Source organism: Lepus europaeus, chromosome 5 (genome assembly GCF_033115175.1).
Source record: "Lepus europaeus isolate LE1 chromosome 5, mLepTim1.pri, whole genome shotgun sequence".
Taxonomy (NCBI): domain Eukaryota; kingdom Metazoa; phylum Chordata; class Mammalia; order Lagomorpha; family Leporidae; genus Lepus; species Lepus europaeus.
The window spans coordinates 43,488,710-43,508,424 of NC_084831.1; the positions used below are offsets into that span (position 1 = coordinate 43,488,710).

General features: G+C 46.7%; 2 protein-coding genes across 2 annotated transcripts in view; both read right to left on the reverse strand.

Moving 5' to 3' along the window:
- Positions 1 to 19,715, reverse strand: part of TXNDC12 (thioredoxin domain containing 12) — a 31,418-nt gene that overhangs the window by 11,018 nt on the left and 685 nt on the right. The window contains exon 2 of the mRNA XM_062191316.1: positions 5,919 to 5,979. Within this exon, the coding sequence (XP_062047300.1) occupies positions 5,919 to 5,979 (61 nt within the window). The remainder of the gene's footprint in view (positions 1 to 5,918; positions 5,980 to 19,715) is intronic.
- KTI12 (KTI12 chromatin associated homolog) lies at positions 1,138 to 3,787 on the reverse strand. The gene has a single exon (XM_062191315.1). It carries the CDS (start codon positions 2,928 to 2,930, stop codon positions 1,866 to 1,868), a length of 1,065 nt encoding a protein of 354 aa, XP_062047299.1. The 5' UTR covers positions 2,931 to 3,787; the 3' UTR covers positions 1,138 to 1,865.

A 19,715-nucleotide genomic window follows, 5' to 3' on the forward strand; every position in this document is an offset into this window, starting at 1 on the left:
GTGTTCTTTCTGACCATTAGTTTAATTTAGAACAGCAATCCAGAATCCAGAGGGTTAGACACAACTCAACCAATCAACTTAGAAATTTTTAAAGGCTGGAAAATATTTTGAGGTGTCCTAGCCCAAATCTCTACATTTTTTTTTTTTTTGACAGGCAGAGTGGATAGTGAGAGAGTGAGAGAGAGAGAGAGAGAGAAAGAGAGAGAAAGGTCTTCCTTTTGCCGTTGGTTCACCCTCCAATGGCCGCCACGGTAGGCGTGCTGCTGCCGGCGCACCGCGCTGATCCGAAGCCAGGAGCCAGGTGCTTATCCTGGTCTCCCATGCGGGTGCAGGGCTCAAGCACTTGGGCCATCCTCCACTGCACTCCCTGGCCACAGCAGAGAGCTGGCCTGGAAGAGGGGCAACCGGGACAGAATCCGGCACCCCGACCAGGACTAGAACCCGGTGTGCCAGCGCCGCAAGGCGGAGGATTAGCCTAGTGAGCCACGGCGCCGGCCTACTTTACATATTAATCTTCACTTGCCTATCAGAAACAAAAGGTGGTCCAGATCACCAGATGAGCAATACATAAATCAAGGCAGCCCACCTACCCCACTTTTTAACAGCAACATGCCCTTGCAAAGCATGCACATTTCAGAATGTTTTACTCCTTCCTTTCTTGCTTGACAAACTCATACTCAGCCTTCTAGAACAGGGGTCAGACTTTCAAGCCAAATCCAGACCACTGCCTCTTGTATGGCCCATTTTTTACATTTTTCAATGGTTGAAAAGCAAATCTCTAAATGAATTATTCCCCTTTCTTTCAGTGTCCATAGTTCTATTAACACATATTCCTGTTCACTTATTTGTTTATAAACTAGCAGCAAAGACCCTATGGCCTGCACTGTTTACTGTTTTAAATATTTACTATTTGACTCTTTGCTGATCATTGTCATAAAAAGTAATGGTTCACATGTTGTAATTACTTTGTCAAGTCTTCCCAAAACATCTTCTAGGCAGTTAGGTAATCCTTCCCCATCCTGGGGTTCCCAAAACATTGTCAGACCTTTGAACTCCAGCCCTTCACTTTATAATCATCTATTGGTCAGTACTTCTCACCAATTTCTCAAGAACAAACACAGTATCTAATTTGTCTTTGAAAATCACAAACACTAGTAAACTAGGTACCTACCATTTATTCAATGAAGTTAAATGAATGAAGGACAAGCTTACAATACTTGCCTTGAAATACAAAATGCAGCACAACAGTTGTAGAAGTTTTCAAAATATAATCAGAACAAGCCACTCAATGAGCACTACCAAAATAAGATTTCAGTCAAAGGCAAATAAGGCTACAGTGTATCTAAATCTCACATTAGGTAAGTTACATGGAGAACACTGTTACATGTAGTGAAAGATTCAGGCAAACTCCACTTTCAAAAGATTTTATTAGAATAATTTAGTTTCATTTTCGCAAAATCAATGCTTCCTAAAAACAGAAACAAGTGGATTTAACTGTGAACCCACTGCAAGGACAGAAACTAGTAAAAAGTAAGTACAGGACTTAAAACTGTCATACAAAGGAAGCAACAGTGCTGAGGCAGAACTGTCATCGTCAGTTCCTGTTCACAATACTTTGGAAACACTTCTGATCCAGCCTGCCCTCCACAACTCAGGTGCAGGAAATCAGTGGTGTTGCGCTATCCCAAGCACAATCCAGTCTAAGCGAACACTGTCCACCTGAGCTCGTTCTGTCGTCTCTCCAGGTTCAACCTGCCTGTAAACTCCTCAAGGCCTGGCACACAGGCTGTCAAGAAAGTTCGAGTGAATCAGGGACAATACAAGTAAAATTGAGGTGACGCAGGAGCCATGACGTTCCCCTCTGCTCAGAGCAGGCTCTGGCTCAGATACTGAAGAAACATGTTGGCCAGCTGAGGCAGGTTCTCATTGTTTGGATGCATTTTAGTGTAGGAAATAAACTGGCGACGGAGGCGACTCAGTTCTGCCATGGTCAGGGGCCGAGTAAACCGCAGGTGCTCCGTGGTGCCAGGAAGTGTGAGCAAGTCCCCGGGAACGGCGCCCTTCTGCGCTTCCATCAGTCCGGCCAACACCTGGCTGGTGACCTGGTCTAACTGGTGCAGAAAGCTGCCGGAGGCGAGCGGCTGGGACTGCGTGGATTGATGGGGTGGAGGGGCTCGGTTTTCAAACAGGGCAGCTTGAATCTCCGCCAAGGGCAACGGCTCCTCCAAGCCCACCAAGGTGAACAAGGGCCGGTCCCAGCGGTTCCGAGAATCGGGAGCTTCAAACCGCAGCGTTAGGGCCTGCAGAAGTTCAGGGGGGTAAAAGGCACTGGGCGTGTGCTTGGCAGATTTCTCGGGTTCCGGACTCACGAGGGCTGGACTACCTGGTGTCCCGGTTTCCTCGGGCTCCAGTTCCGTCGCTACGTCCGCCTGGGCTTTCCCATTTACTACGGAGCTCGCCGCAGTCGGTTCCCTGAAGACATGGGTTCCCGGCGCCTGAGGTCTCCCGCCCTCCTCAGCGCGCGGCCTCCAACTCACACCGACGTTCGGGCTCCGGCTGTCCTCTGCACCGGCCACCTGAGGTCCCCCGCTGGAGCGCCCGGGCTGTACGCAGTAGACGAGGCAGAGAGGGGTGCGCGCCGCCCGAGCCAGGCAGTAGAGCTCGTAGCGGAAGCCCTTGACGTAGTTCAGCGAGTCCAGGATAACTACGTCATGGCGACTCAGGCGCCGCTCCACCGAGGCCCGCAGGGCGCCGCGCAGCGCCTTCTCCCGCGCAGAGTCGCCGTACACTGTCGCGTCCTCCGCACCCAGCACCGAGGCGTCATCCACCACGTACACCGCGCGGCCCTCGGCCGTCAGCGCCGCGCGCAGTTGTTCCGCACGCCGGCTCTTGCCGCTGCAGGGCAACCCGCAAAAAACTACAAGCGGCATTCTCTGGACCAGCGGCCATGTGCAACTCCCCGGCGACAACTTCCGGGTTGCCGGCGTCTCCGACGTAAACCGGAAGTTCAGATCGCACTTCCTGCCTCCCTTGACCCCTGCGAGACCTCCGTTTCCACGGAAACCGGAGCGCTATGCCAACAAAGCCCAGGTCCAGATGTCTCAGACAGGAATGGCATCAGTTATTTATGCCAAAAGTTAGAGGTCTCAGGAGAATGTGATCTCTCTGCAGCCCAATAGTACGCCCATCTATGTATTTAATAAGGCCTTAATGAGCATTACATATTGCAAACATTTAGCACTATATTTAGCACACAGGAGGGAACTCGTAAATCCTCGTTCTCTTTTACTCCTACTCTTACACCTGGTAATCTCAGTAAATGTTTATTCAATAGCCATCTCAATCATTCAATATCTCCATAAAACAGTTTCCCAACAGATCAAGGATTCTGTGGGAACCATCATACACAGTCGGTAATAAATGCTACAATGGAAATATGTAAATTAGGTTATGAGAGAACATAAGAGAAAAGCCAACTATCCAGAGATATCACTTAAGACTTATCTAGGGGGGCCAGCGCTGTGCCGCAGTGGGTAAGGCCACTGCCGGCAGTGCCACATCCCATATAGGGGCCTATTCAAGAATGGGCTGCTCCACTTCCCATCCAGCTTTCTGCTGTGGCCTGGGAAAGTGGTGGAGGATGGCCCAAGTCCTGGGGCCCCTGCACCCGTGTGGGAGACCTGGAAGAAGCTCCTGGCTCCTGGCTTCGGATCAACGCAGCTCCAGCCATTGAGGCCAACTGGAGAGATGGAAGACCTCTCTCTCTCTCTCTCTCTCTCTCTCTCTCTCTCTCTCTTTCTCTTTTTGCCTCTGCCTCTCTGTAGCTCTGCCTTTCAGATAAATAAATTTTTTAAAAAAAGACTTATCTAGGAATAGTCATTTGATTTAGCGCTTAAGAGACTAAAAGGAATATTTCTCCTAGACAACATAAAGTGTATTTCAGATAAACAACAAAAAAAGGTTTTTTCTTTGTTTCTTTTTTACTATCAGTATTTCCCAAATATTGCAAGGACATATTTTAGAGTATTTGTTGTTTATCTAAAATTCAAATTTAAAAAGTGGGTGTTTGGTCTAGTCATTAGCTTGCTGGTTGGGACACCACATCCCATACTGAAGTGCCTGGGGTGGAGTCCCAACTCTGTCCTTGATTCCAGCTTCTGGCTAAAGCACAACCTGGGAGGCAGCAGGTGATGGCTCAAGTAGTTGGGTCCCTGCCACCCACATGGGAGAAGTGAGTCAGGTTCCTGCCTTCTGGCCTCACCCTGGCCCAGTCCTAGCATTGCAGGCATCTGAGGAGTGAAACAGATAGGAACTCTCTCTGTCTCTTTTTGTCTATCTCAGATGAAAAAAGCAATTGAACTAGGCATCCTTTATTCTTATTTGCTAAATTTAGGAACTCTACTCCTGCAGAAACATAGAGGCCTAGAGTTACAAAACTATAGGATCTGCTCTAGGAACAACAAGTACTGTAGTTTGACAGGGGCAGAGTGTGAATGTATGTGTGCAAGTATGTATGTATAATGTAGGTGTACATACACTAGTACTGGAGTGGAGTAGATTTTTGTTCCTCTCCCATACAGTGTAACAGAGAATACTGAATTGGCTGTGCCACCTACTAGCAGTTTAACTACTGGCAAGTTATTTAACTTTTCTGTACTTCAACTTCCTCTTCCACAAAATCATAAACAAAGGGGTAGGCGTTGTGTTGTAGCAGGTTAAGCTGCTGCTGCTTACAATGCCAACATACCATATTGGAGGGTTGGTTCAAGTTTTAGCTGCTCTGCTTCTGATCCAGCTTCCTGCTAATGTGCCTAGGAAGGCAGTAGAAGATGGCCCAAGTACTTGGAACCCTGCTAACCACATGGGAGACCGGGAGGGAGTTTCTGGCTCCTGGCTTCAGTCTGGCTCAGACCAGCTGTTATGACCATCTTGGGGAGTGAACCAGCAAATGGGAGGTTTCTCTCTCTCTCTGTTTCTCTCCCTGTCACTCTGCCTTTCAAATAAATAAATACTAAATCTTTTTTAAATATAAAAACATGTATTTATTTGAAAGGCTGTGTGACAGAGAGAGGGAGGGAGAGAGAGAGAGAATGAGGTACCTTCCATCACCTTGGTTCACTTCCCAAATGGGTGCAATGGCCAGGGCTGGGTCCCCAGGCTGAAGCCAGGGGCTTCACCCGGGTCTCCCATGTGGGTAGCAAGCACCCAAGTCCTTAGGCCATCTTCTGCTGCTTTCCCAGGTGCAACAGTAGGGAGCTAGTTCGGAAGTGGAGCAGCTGGTCCTCAGCCGGTGCCCATAAGGGATGCTGGAGTCGCAGAAAGCAGCCTAATCTGCTTTGTTACAACACTGGCCCCCAAAAATGTCTTCTTTGAAAAACAGTTATTTCATAGGTGTAATACTGTCATAGGTTCTTGGGAGGATTAAACAAATCAATGCATGCAAAATATTTAGACCAGCACCTAGCCTTCCCTCCCCTACTCTGTTTTCCTCCCCATTATGTACAAAGATATCTGTACATAAATCAAAAGTCCTCAGGATTTGAGACTATTCGGCTTGAGTCAATAAAGCAGTAAAATGGTTCACAGTGCATGTTCTGAAGCCTGAGTGCCTGTGACAGAATCTTAGCCCTACCAAGCTGTGTGATCTTGGGCAAGTTACTTAACTGCTCTGTGACTTAGTTTCCTCATCTCTAAAGTGAAGGTAACAACAGTACTCACCTCAAAGAGTTGTTGTGAGAATTAAAGAGTAAGTAAGCACTTGGTAAATGTTAGTTATTATTAGGCAACTATTGTTGTTATTAGGCAACTATTCAGTTCTTGCTCTGCCTGGGTGTAGCCCTTTTACCTGAAATTAATGCTAAGTTGACAGCTAGAACGTGTTTTTCTCACCATAAGTGGCTTAAAGCCATGTTTAGTACCTGGCAGCTGCTTCTCTCTTCCCATCTTCTAGTGTCCTCCAGTGAATATGATCTCCAAAACCTGGAAGGAAAGAGTCTTATGAACACCTACAGAATGAACAAACAGCACAGACCCAAGGAAGAAGTGAGTGTGCACGTTCACAGATACCCGCAGAAGAGGCCATTCTCTGTTTAGAGTCTGGTGTTCAATCCCCAGCTCCGGTACTTGCTGGGTGCATGGGACTATGGACAGTCCCATATGTCAAGCCTCACACTTAGAAAGTGAAATGACGTCATCTAATTTATAATTTTTAAGAATATTAAACAATGATATGAAATGATTTGTAAACTATCACAGAGTACGCCAACAATACTAAAAGAATACAAGAGAATTTTCCAAAGAGTAAACATAAATCAGATTGTAGCATATCATAAGTAGTTGAAGGTGATACAGATGCAATACATAAGGTGATGCAATACAGAAAGACATGGGTCCACGACTCCACTTTCTACAGAGCGTGAAGTTTTGTGAGCGAACTAAGCTCTCCAAGTCCCCAATTCTTCATCTGTAAAATCAAGACAATAAAACCTGCCTCTGAGTCTCAGTGTAAAGATTAAATGACATAATGCATTTTAAGCAATTGCTATTATTCCCACAGTTCAGCCAGAGTGATATTATTATTATTTTTTAAGACTTATTTTACTTGAAAGTCAGAGTTATAGAGAGGTAAAGGCAGAGGCAGAGGCACAAGCAGAGATAGAGAGAGAGAGAGAGAGAGAGAGAGAGATGTCTTCCATCCACTGGTTTACTCCCCAAATGGCCAAAATGGCCGGGGCTGGGCCAATCCAAAGCCAGCAGCCAGGAGCTTCCTCTGGGTCTCCCACTCAGATGCAGGGGTCCAAGGGCTTGGGCCATCTTCCACTGCTTTCCCAGGCCATAGCAAAGAGCTGGATTGGAAATGCAGCTGCCGGGACTCGAATCGGTGCTCATATGGGATGCTGGCACTGCAGGCGGTGGCTTTACCCGCTACGCCACAGCGCTGGCCCCAAAGTAAATCTTTTTTTTTTTTTTTAAAGATTTATTTATTTTATTTGAAAGTCGGAGTTACACAGAGAGAGAAGGAGAGGCAGAGAGAGGTCTTCCATCTGATGGTTTACTCCCCAATTGGCCACAATGGCTGGAGCTGCACCAATCTGAAGCCAGGAGCTTCTTTCAGGTTTCCCATGTGGGTTCAGGGGCCTAAGGACTTGAGCTACCTTCTACTGCTTTCCTAGGCCATAGCAGAGAGCTGGATCGGAAGTAGAGCAGCCAGGTCTCGAACCAGCGCCCATATGGGATGCCTGCACTGCAGGCGGCAGCTTTACCTGCTATGCCACAGCATTAGCCCCAAAAGTAAATCTTAAAAAAAAAAAAAAAAAAACACTTCTATTTAACCTCCCAATGCTTTAGTTTTCTCATCATTAAAATGGGCATAGTAATAACTATCTCATAAAACTATTACTGAATATTAAATAATAAATATATGTGAAAAAACTAAGCACAGTGCTTAGCACATTGTAAAGGGTGAGTGGTAATTTTTATTCTTCAATCATAACAAATTATTAGTAGTAATTTATTCTTTACAGTTGAGACTTCTGAGGCTCAGAGAAGTTACATAATCTGTACCAGGTAATTTGGCTGCTTAATGGCACACTGAGACTGAAACTCCAATCTTGTGCTATTCTGCTTCTAAAACTTTCTTTCTCAGACATACGTTCAAATCTAGTTTCATAAGTGCCCCCACAGGGGAATGAAAGCTCACCCACATCGCAGATAGAGGCAGGATTCAAAAAAACCATCATTACTTATTCCCAACAACATGGACTGCTGGCAAACAGAATGTGTCACTCACGCAGTGAATGACTGAGAGTGAACTCAGGAGGATGCCCAAGAGAACTGACAGGTGTCTAACATGATTGCCATCACTCTACTCGCTAATACCTGAACGGGCAACTGAATCCTGCTTTGGTGGGAAGCCTGACTAAACAGTCTGAATGGCTATCCACCACCAAAACAATGAAATCCTAGATAAAACGGACTTTTGAAACATACTCACTGGGCTCACAGTAATAACAGAAATATTTCCACAAACACAAAATAAGCTAAAACCAGATGAGGAACAATGAGCAACAAGAAAAAGTAAGGAGGCCCTGAAAGCAAATGTCCGGAACAACGTGGGGAAATGCAGATGAACCTGAAACTCCCATATCACCCTAACTCTGAAAAGAGAATGGAGTGATTACAGGTCAGCAGTACCCCCAGTGTCCATTGAAGCACATGCCAAACCTCTCCTGAGCAAAGTGGTCCCCACTTTAGCCCCCAGGATAGCCAAAAGATCCATAATCATAGAAGTACCAAATAGATTTAGATCCTGCTGAGAACATCAGTTATTCAAATTATTCGCCACAGGATTAAAAAAAAAAAAAAGATGGAATATCACAAAAATAGGCATGTGACCCACAAAACAGACAGACAAATCTGGGAAGGCACCAAGTAGAACTTCTAAAAACTAAAAAGATAACTGTTGAGATAGAAGTGCATGGAGGGGTCAGTGCTGTGGCACAGCAGGTAAAGCCACCGCCTGCAGTACTGGCATCCCATGTGCGTGCCAGTTTGAGTTCCGGCTGCTCCACTTTTGGTCCAGCTCTCTGCTATGGCCTGGGAAAGCAGTAGAGAAAGCTTGAGCCACAGCACCCAAGTGGGAAGACCCAGAGGAAGCTCCTGGCTCCTGGCTTCGGATTGGTGCAGCTCCAGCTGTTGTGGCCAATTGGGGAATGAACCAGCAGATGGAAGACCTCTCTCTCTGCCTCTCCTTCTCTCTCTGTGTTACTCTTTCAAATAAATAAAAAATAAATCTTAAAAAAAAAGAAAGTGCATGGACAGTCGCCTAAAAAAGATGTGAACAATCAAATTGTGGGGAAAAAAAACCATGAAAGAAACCTAAATGTATATTGCTAAGTCAAAGAAATCAATTTTAAAAGGCTACACATTATATAATTCTGATTATACTGCACAGTGGAAAAGGCAAAATTATGGAGATAGTAAAAAGATCAGGGGCTCCTTTGGGAAAGACATGTGAGCAGGTGCAGCACGGAGACACTCCTCAGTATGGTCCTGCAAAGGTAGGCACATGTTATAGCCTGAACTGTGCCCCTCATTCCCTCACATTATTTATTTATTTATTTAGACAGGCAGAGTTAGACAGTGAGAGAGAGAGAGAGAGACAGAGAGAAAGGTCTTCCTTTTCCATTGGTTCACCCCCCAAATGGCTGCTACGGCCGGTGCACAGCGCCGATCCGAAGCCAGGAGCCAGGTAGGTGCTTCTCCTGGTCTCCCATGCGGGTGCAGGGCCCAAGCACTTGGGCCATCCTCCACTGCCTTCCCGGGCCATAGCAGAGAGCTGGCCAGGAAGAGGAGCAACAGGGACAGAATCCGGCGCCCCAATTGGGACTAGAACCCGGGGTGCCAGCGCCGCAGGCGGAGGATTAGCCTAGTGAGCCACGGCGCCGGCCGATTCCCTCGCATTTGTACGTTGAAATCCTAACACTCTGTATGTCAGGTGACTGTATTTGGTTCACTCCCCAAATGGCCACAACGGCTAGAGATAGGCCGATCCAAAGCCAGGAGCCGGATCTCCCACGTGGGTGCAGGGGCCCAGGCACTTGGGCCATCTTCTACTGCTTTCCCAGGCCATAGCAGAGGGCTGGATCGGAAGAGAAGCAGCCCATATGGCATTGCAGGTGGAAGATTAACCTACTACACCACAGCACTGGCCTAAAGATAGGGTCTTTAAAGAGGTAAATAAGGGCCTGGTACTATGGAATAGTGGGTAAAGCACCGCCTGCAGTGCCAGCTTCCCATATGGGCGCTGGTTCATGTCCCGGCTGCTCCCACTTCTGATCCAGCTCTCTGCTACGGCCTGGATAAGCAGTGGAAGATAACCCAAGTCCTTGGGTCCCTGCACCCACATGGGAGACCCGGAAGAAATTCCAGGTTCCTGGCTTCAGATCAGCTCAGCTCCTGCCTTTGTGGCTACTTGAAGAGTGAACCAGCGGATGGAAGATACCTCTTTCTCTCTCACTCTCTCTCTGCCTCTGCCTCTCTGTAACTTTGCCTTTCAAATAAATAAATGTCTTAAAAGAAAAAAAAAAGAGGCAAATAAGCTAAAATTCATATGGCAGGTGTCCTAGACCCTAAAAGGTTAGGTCACAGCTGCCCAAAGAGGGAAGACCACAGGAAGACACAGAGAAAAGCTGGCCATTTAAAAAAGAAAGCAACACTTGCTGACATCTTGATCGTGGACTTCTGGCCTCCAGAACTGTGAGAAAACAAATTTCCATTCCTTTTTTTTTTTTTAATTTTTGACAGGCAGAGTGGACAGTAGAAAGAGAGACAGAGAGAAAGGTCTTCCTTTTTGCCGTTGGTTCACTCTCCAATGGCCGCTGCGGCCGGCGCATTGTGCTGATCCGATGGCAGGAGCCAGGTGCTTCTCCTGGTCTCCCATGGGGTGCAGGGCCCAAGCACTTGGGCCATCCTCCACTGCCTTCCCGGGCCATAGCAGAGAGCTGGCCTGGAAGAGGGGCAACCGGGACAGGATCGGTGCCCCGACCAGGACTAGAACCTGGTGTGCCGGTGCCGCAAGGCGGAGGATTTGCCTAGTGAGCCGCGGCGCTGGCAAATTTCCATTCCTTAAGGTACTCAGTCTGTGCTCTTTGTTAAGGTGGCCCCAGCAAACAAATACATTTGTAATTATACATTTGTCAAAAACTATAATGTAGGACACTGAGAGTGAACCCTAATGTAAACTGGGGCTTTAGTTAGTAATAACGTATCAACACTGGCTCATTTTCAACACATGGACCACATTAATGTGAGATATTAATAGGAAAACTACCAGGATGGAGAGGGGGAAGGATATATCCAGGAATTCTGCTTTCCTGATGAGAAAACCAAGGTACAAAGTCTAAGTGACTTTCCCAAGGTCACTCAGACGGTTACTGTCAGAGCTGAAATCCAACCCTAGCAATCAGAGTCCAGACTCCTGGATTTTAAGCCCTGCAGAATGCCATCTGTGTTTCTGCGCAGAAGGAGACCAGGCTACAGTGAAAAGAGGGAGTGGACAGTGCACAGCCTTGTGGTCACAGCTCTCCTTGAGCTGTTGGGGGCTTTTGAGTAGTCGTAACATGATGTGATTTGTGTTTCAACAGGATTGCTCTGTGCTGGAAACAGAATGTAGGAGGTGTCAGGGGCTGACCTATGTCCCCTTAAAAAAGATACGTTGACAGGGCTGACACTGTGGAGTTGTGGGTAAAGCCGCTGTCCGCAGTGCCGGTATCCCATATGGGCGCCAGTTTGAGTCCCGGCTGCTCCACTTCCCATCCAGCTCTCTGCTATGGCCTGGAAGAGCAGTGGAAGGTGGCCCAAGTCCTTGGGCCCTGCACCCGTGTGGGAGACTTGGAAGAAGCTCCTGGCTCCTGATCAGCGCAGCTCCGGCTGTTGCGGCCAATTGGAGAGTGAACCATCAATTGGGAAACGAACCATCGGGTGGAAATCCTGTGTGTGTGTGTGTGTGTGTAACCCTCTCCTTCTCTGTGTAACTCTTTCAAATAAATAAATAAATCTCAAAAAAAAAAAAAAAAAAGATATGTTGGCATCTCAACATTTAGCACTTCAGAATGTAACCTTATTTGGAGACAAGGTCTTTACAGACGTAGTCAAATTAGTCTGAGGTTTTCAGAGAGAGTCTGAACCCACTATGACCGCTGTCCTTATAAAGAGGCGACATGTGGACACAGATGTCTACAGGCTAAGAAAGGCCTGGAATAGATCCTGCCTTCACAGCCCTCAGAGGGAATAGTCTCTTCAGCACCTTTTGGACTTTCGCCTCTGGTTCTACTAGGGGACTATTTCATACATCTGCTTCTCTCTTCCACAACCTTTTCTTTTCTTTCTTTCTTTTTTTTTTTTTTTTTTTTTTTTTGACAGGCAGAGTGGACAGTGAGAGAGAGAGAGAGAGACAGAGAGAAAGGTCTTCCTTTTTTTTTCCGTTGGTTCACCCCCCAGTGGCCACTGCGGCCAGCGCACCGCGCTGATCCGAAGGCAGGAGCCAGGTGCTTCTCCTGGTCTCCCATGGGGGTGCAGGGCCCAAGCACTTGGGCCATCCTCCACTGCCCTCCCGGGCCACAGCAGAGAGCTGGCCTGGAAGAGGGGCAACCGGGACAGAATCCGGCACCCCGACTGGGACTAGAACCCGGGGTGCTGGCACCGCAGGCGGAGGATTAGCCAAGTGAGCCACAGCGCCGGCCCCACAATCTTTTCAACCTCCAGGACTGTGATACGATACATTTCTGTTGCCTGAGCCACTCATTTTTTGCCACTTTGTTAGTGCAGCCTTAGGAGCTGTAAAGGGGAGCAAGGTAGGAGCAAAGAGACCAGTAGAGAGGCTACTTCAATGATCCAAGCAAGCGAGGATGGTGACTGGATGAGCTAAGGTGGTAGAGGGAGCCAGATCCAACTGGCTTCTGGATATAGTTGGAAAGCAAAGTTAATGAGATTTTGCTGTGAACTGGGATGTGAAAGCAGAGAAAAGTCAATGTTAGCTCCAAGGTGTCTGGCCTGGGCACAGCAAGATCAAGACAGTCCAAGAAGACAAACCGAGTACAAACAACTTTTCAAAACCTTGTACCAGAAACAACAGCTAAGGGGAACTGTGAATCAGCTAACAGTTTTAATTCAGTTTGGAGGGAAGCATATGATGTTGAAAGCTGATAGAAAGGATACAGTAAAGATAAGAAAATGAATGTTATAAAGGAAAGAAGGGTGAGTTGCTGGTAAAATGTCATTGAATGGGGGGAGATAAGATGGGATTTAGTACCCAAGTAGAGGGATCAAGATTTACTAGGTGGCCGGCGCTGCGGCTCAATAGGCTAATCCTCTGCCTAGCGGCACCAGCACACCGGGTTCTAGTGCCGGTCGGGGCGCCGGATTCTGTCCCGGTTGCCCCTCTTCCAGGCCAGCTCTCTGCTATGGCCCGGGAGTGCAGTGGAGGATGGCCCAAGTGCTTGGGCCCTGCACCCCATGGGAGACCAGGAGAAGCACCTGGCTCCTGCCTTCGGATCAGCGCGGTGCGCCGGCTGCGGCGGCCATTGGAGGGTGAACCAATGGCAAAAAGGAAGACCTTTCTCTCTGTCTCTCTCTCTCTCACTATCCACTCTGCCTGTCAAAAAAAAAAAAAAAAGATTTACTAGGACTATGATTGGTGTATCAAGTAGCAGAGGAGGGAGCATATACAGACGCTGGTGGGTAAATGGGTAATGGTTAAGAGTTTTTGAAAGGCCTCTTCTGATTCTTTCTGTCTTACGTTAAGCAGGAATTATGGTCGCCACCTGAGAGCAAGGATTGTGGAAGAGATATTAGAAGTTTGCAGAGAGGGGAAGGATATAAGAAACAGTCCCCCAGGAGAACCAGAGAAAACTAAAAGGATTGCTAAAGGGCAAATTCCAGGTAGGAAATGGTCCCAGAAAAAAGTCTAGAAACAAGGAATCGTGAGCAAATACTCGAAGAAACATATACCTAAATCTAAATATTGTGTGCATGAAAATTGGGTTAATCCCAATTTGTAGAATTTTGAAATATAACAAATAAAATACTTCATAAAATGCTTAAAGTAATGAGGGGGTGACTGACGTGAAATATTCTAGGGCCTTCTTATTGTCGGGAGGTTAAAATGTTAGATTTTTGTTAAGTGTGCACATAAAATATCAAGAGGAAGCACTGAAAGAAAAGAACTAGAGTATCAACTTCCAAATCACTAAAGGAGATATAGGAATAAGCAAATAATAAACTCCTAAAAGAAAGGGGGGGGGGGGAATAGAGAAAAAACAGTAAAAGAGATGGAAATTCGATAAAAGAAAAGAGCGGCTCTGTGAATAATTACGCCAAATATAAGTGGACTAAACTTGTCAATTAGGGTTAAAAGTTGAAATGGTCTGATTTTGTGGAAAGGCTAGCCCTGTGATATTTACAAGAACACGCTTAAAACAGTACTGCTAAAAGTCAAAATTAAAATTCTTTTGTTTTTCTCTTCAAAAATAATTTAAAGGGTACAGTGTTTACCTGATTACTAAAATCACCCACTTCCTGGAACCACCCACATTCACACCCATGCCAAGACAGAACATCTGAAGACGGTCCAGTTTTCCAAAGGGTCACCTGCACAGCCAATTTATGCCAGTTATCTGCAAAGTAAGCTAAAGTCTCCCACACCAGAAGTTCTTCCCCTTAAACACTAAAGAAAAGTAGTAATTTCTAAATACAGCATTTATACCAGAATTTCCAATTCTTTCATCCTACAACTGTTTTAACCAATGTAAGCTAAGAAAAGTATTATTCAGCTCCTCCCAGCCAATGAAACCAAAATAACAAAAGGTCCAGTGTCAGAGCTGGCAGCTAAGCCTCTACAGGGGACACCGCACCTAAGAGGTAGAATAACAGCGACTAATAATGTCTGCCTGCAGCAAACACAGCAGCATTGGAGCCCTACTTCAGCCACTCACAGCTTTCACAAATGCAAAATATTGGGACTGGCACTGTGGCATAGCAGGTTAAGCCACTGCCTGGGGTGCCAGCATCCCCTAAGGGCACAGGTTTGTGTCCCAGCTGATTCACTTCCCACCCAGCTCCCTGCAAATGCACCTGGGAAAGCAGTAGAAGATAGCCCAAGTCACTGGGCTCCTGCCACCCACATGGGAGACCAGGATGAAGCCATTTAGGGGGGGAACCAGTGGATTGGAGATATCTCTCTCTCTCTCTGTCTCTCCCCATCTTTCTCTCTGTAATTCTGCCTTTCATATAGATAAATAAATATGCTTTAAAAAATAAACAAATGTGGCTGGCGCCGCAGCTCAATAGGCTAATCCTCCGCTTGCGGCTCTGGCACACTGGGTTCTAGTCCCAGTCGGGGCGCCGGATTCTGTCCCGGTTGCCCCTCTTCCAGGCCAGCTCTCTGTTGTGGCCCGGGAGTGCAGTGGAGGATGGCCCAAGTGCTTGGGCCCTGCACCCGCAAGGGAGATCAGGAGAAGCACCTGGCTCCTGGCTTCAGATCAGCGTGGTGCGCCGGCCGCAGTGCACCAGCTGCAGCGGCCACTGGGGGCTGAACCAATGGAAAAAGGAAGACCTTTCTCTCTCTCACTGTCCACTCTGCCTGTCAAAATAAATAAATAAATAAAATAAACAAATGTAAAATATTGCTAATGAAAATATTCTATAGGGGTGTTGTGAATGTAACTAGGACACCACACAGCCGGTAGATGCCACATACATGTTAGTGCCAAATTTTCATTCCAGAGATTTCACAAAACCATCCAATGCTGTTTCAGGCAGAGAGAGCATCTGAACCACGCCTACTGACAACTTTGTAATTTCTCCTTTAAACTCTTCAGAAGAGTTTTTACACTGAGAAACTGGAGTGGAGGACTGGTAAAGGCCATTGGCTCTGGGATTTGTACTCTGGCTAGTCGTGTGCAAGCTCTGTGACTCCAGTGCCTCGTTTTAGGTCCTTCATCTGTGAAATGGGGATCATGATCAACATATACTCTATCCCATGTTATCATGAAGATTAAACTAGTTGAGGGACTGGCATTGTGTGGCAGCGGGTTAAGCTGCAGCTTGCAACATTACACCCAATATCAGAGGGCCGGTTTGATTCCTGGCTGCCCGACTTCCCAGCCAATGCACGTAGAAAAGCAGCAGCGGAGGGTCCAAGTGCCTGGGCCCCTGTAATGCACACAGAAGACCCAGATGGCATTACTGGTTCCTGGCTTTAGCCTGGCCCAGCCGCCGGCCACTGCAGCCATTTGGGGAGTGAACCAGCAGATGGAAGATCTCTCTCTGTCTCACTTGCTCTTGGTTGCTCTGCCTTTCAGAGATAAAATAAATCTTAAAAAAAAAAAAGTTGATACATGGAAAATGCACAGAACAGTGCTCAGAAAACAGTAAATATATGGCAAATACCCCGTACATGGTATTTTTTAACTTATTGAAAGCAATGAAATTTATTTTTTTATTTATTTTTTGACAGGCAGAGTGGATAGTGAGAGAGAGAGAGAGACAGAGAGAAAGGTCTTCCTTTTCCATTGGTTCACCCTCCAATGGCCGCCGCAGCCGGCGCACTGCAGCCAGTACACCACGCTGATCCGAAGGCAGGAGCCAGGTGCTTCTCCTGGTCTCCCATGGGGTACAGGGCCCAAGCACTTGGGCCATCCTCCACTGCACTCCCGGGCCACAGCAGAGAGCTGGCCTGGAAGAGGGGCAACCGGGACAGAATCCGGCGCCCCGAGCGGGACTAGAACCCGGTGTACCGGCGCTGCAAGGCGGAGGATTAGCCTATTGAGCCACGGTGCTGGCCAACAATGAAATTATTTTATAAACTGTACAAAGCTAGAGCTTTAAGGACTGTTAGAAAATATTTCTAGTCCAACCCTCTCATTTAACAAAAGGCTAGAAGGCAGGTGTTGTGGCGCAGTGGGTAAAGCTCCTACTTGGGAAACTGTTATCCCATTTCGGAGTGTTTAGGATCAAGTCCCACCTCTGCTTCCAATACAGCTTCCTGTTGATATGCCTGGGGAAGGCAGTGGATGAGAGTCTGGTTTTTGGGTTCCTGTCACCCAAGTGGAAGACCTAGACAGATAGTTCCTCACTCCTAGCTTCAGCCTGACCCAGCCCTAGCTGTTGTAGGCATTTGGGGAGTGAACCAGTGGACGGAATCTATTTCTTTCTCTCCCTCGCTATGTGTTACTTTGCCTTTCAAAACAAACAAAACAAAATAAATAAATGGCCACTAGGGAAAGCTAGAGCTGGTTAAATGGCTTGATCAAAAGTAAAAGCTGGGGACTGGCGCTGTGGTGTAGCTGGTAAAGCCGCCGCCTGCAGTGTCGGCATCCCATATGGACGCCTGTTCAAGTCCCACCAATCCAGCTCTCTGCTATGGCCTGGGAAAGCAGTAGAAGATGGCCCAAGTCCTTGGGCCCCTGCACCCACGTGGGGGACTGGAAGAAGCTCCTGGCTCTTGGCTTCTGATTGGCGCAGCTCCGGCCATTGCAGTCAGTTGGGGAGTGAACCAGCGGATGGAAGACCTCTCTCTCTCTGCCTCCCCTCTCTCTGTGTAACTCTGACTTTCAAGTAAATAAATAAATATTAAAAAAACAGTAAAACCTGGATCTCTTACTTCCTCCCCTCATTCCTGCTTTACATCAAGCTTTCCCTTCTTAACCAAAAAAAAAAAAAAAAAAAAAAAAAAAGCATATGGAGTGGAGGAAGTCATTCAGTCTCTCAGCACATCACCAGGCTATCTTCTGCAAAGATCCAGAGCTACTTAAACATCTGGGAAGAAGTCCCATTCATCAGGATTTCTGGACAGCACTTTTTCTGGGAAATGGGGTAGGTGGGGTAAAATCTATTTTCCTAAGAATCCATACTGAAGAGATACATAAAACAAAAGTTGAAATATTAATTCCTTTTAGGAATAACTATTCTTCCACGGAAAGAAATAATACCAGTTAACATTTACTAAACACTTTTCAAGTGTGTGGCACAATATGAAATGCCTTTTGTTTTTTCATTGAATCTTCATAACTCCCTAAGTCAGGCTGCCCTTCTAAGTGCTCCTGCAGTTACCTGTATATCCCTGCTTAAAGTACCTTTCCTGCAGTCACACAATTGTCTGCTTACTTGTCCTGGTATCTTGCCTGCCTGTAAGCTGAAAAAAGACAAGGACCACATGATAATGTTTACCACTCATTTGTTCTTCGAACAATTGTTCCTGAGCATCAACGTGACAGAAATGGCCCTGGTTCATTCTGGCAGACCACATCTTCCAAAGCTGGTTGCAACAGTATCTCCCATCCCACAAGCTCTTCTTACAACCGGACCTCAACATATCTCCCAATGAGGATGCAAGTGGGGATGTCGGTACCCCTCCTCCTTGAATCTGCCCCTACAGAGTATGGTAAAAGTGATGCTTCGGGACTTGCAAGGCCAGATGATAAAAACAGCATTCATTTCTGCCTTGTTCTCTTGTGGCACTCACTCCTGGAATGCAGCTGCCATCCTGTGAGGAAGCCTACACTTGCCCATGCAGAAAGATCACACAAAAAGGTAACCAGCTGAGCTAAGATCACAGATGTCACCCAACAGCAATGAGCCTTCCCCAGTGTGCCTCCTTCAAATTCCAATCCACAGGCTCACAAGACACTCGCGTTTCTTTTTGCTATTAAATTTTGAGGTGATTTATTATGCAACAATAGCAACTAGAATAATTACACAGAACTTGGAATAGATACAGCATACATGCTTTCAGATACTGCCTAACCTAGCACGGTAACTGAGTAAATTATTTGTCGAAGATCTGAGGTAGTTATTACTATGTCGTTTTGCAAGAGGAAGCACAGAAACGTTGAGGGGTTAAGCAATGTGCCCAAGGCCACTCAGCTGGGCAGTGGCAGAACAAGTTAAAACTCAGATCTCAACCCACATTCTTAATACTGTACTCTTCTATCTCCTCAATATTACAACTGTTTTCAAAATAGTTTTATAATGGGATCATCAGTATTTAAAACACTGGCCCAGAGGCCATGCTGCGGCATAGTGGACTAAACATCCACATCGGCATTCCATAAGGTTCTGGTTCAAGTCCCAGCTGCTCCTCTTCCAGCTCTCTGCTTATGGCCTGGGAAAGCAGTGGAAGATGGCCCAAAGACTTGGGCCACTGCACCCACGTGGGAGATCCGGAAGAAGCTCCTGCCTCCTGCCTATGGATCGGCCCAGTTCCGCCTACTGCAGCCATTTAGGAAGTGAATCAGTGGACAGAAGACTTCTATCTCTCTATCTCTACCTCCCTTTCTCTCTCTCTGTAACTCTGCCTCCCAAATAAATACATAAATCTTAAAAAACAAACAAACAAAAAAGACAAAACCAGACACCGGCCTAGTGGGACTCGGTGTGGTTTCACCACTGAGATTGAAACGCACACATTATCTACTCAGGAAAGTTTTCCCTGATCCTCCTAACTCAGGCAATGCCAGTTCCCTCATCCTCCCCAGGGTTCCCACTTGCTACTCTGTAGCAGCTTCAGTTTCTTCCCAACTGTCTTGCCTATTACTTTGTTCATGAGCCCACTTGATTCTGTCTTCCTTGAGTATGAGCTCCTCAGGAGCAGTACCTTGTCTGTCCCGTTTACTGCCATATCTCCAGCCACAGGGCAGTTTCTGAACTATGGCAGGAGATCAAACACTATTTTCTGAATGAAAGAGTGATAGCATTCAGGCGTACTGAACTCCCAATCTCATTACCCACCAATAAATGCATACATAGGATGACAGAGGAAAAAAACAACTGCAGAATTATTCAATACAGTAAGGTCAGTACAAAAAAAAATGGAAGGCTATTTGGGATTCACGCCACAGCCTACCCATTTAGAAAAGCATAATCCCTGCGTTTACACAGTCAATCCACTTTCAACTACAGAAGAGCTGGTGAAGAGAAAAGCATTCAATATTAGAATGATGAAGGTCATGGCATGGAGAGAGGGAGGGGTCACACCTCCTAACTTCTATTCATAACCACTAATGCATCACTTCCACTCCCCCCCCCCCCCCATTTTCAGTTTCTTATGACACACTGGCTGAATCACGCAAAAGACAAGTGTGGTCAGCCCTGTAACAACAAACCTTCCACCCTTCACCTGTTCCTTTCGTATATACCAGACTCATCTCGCTGGGGTG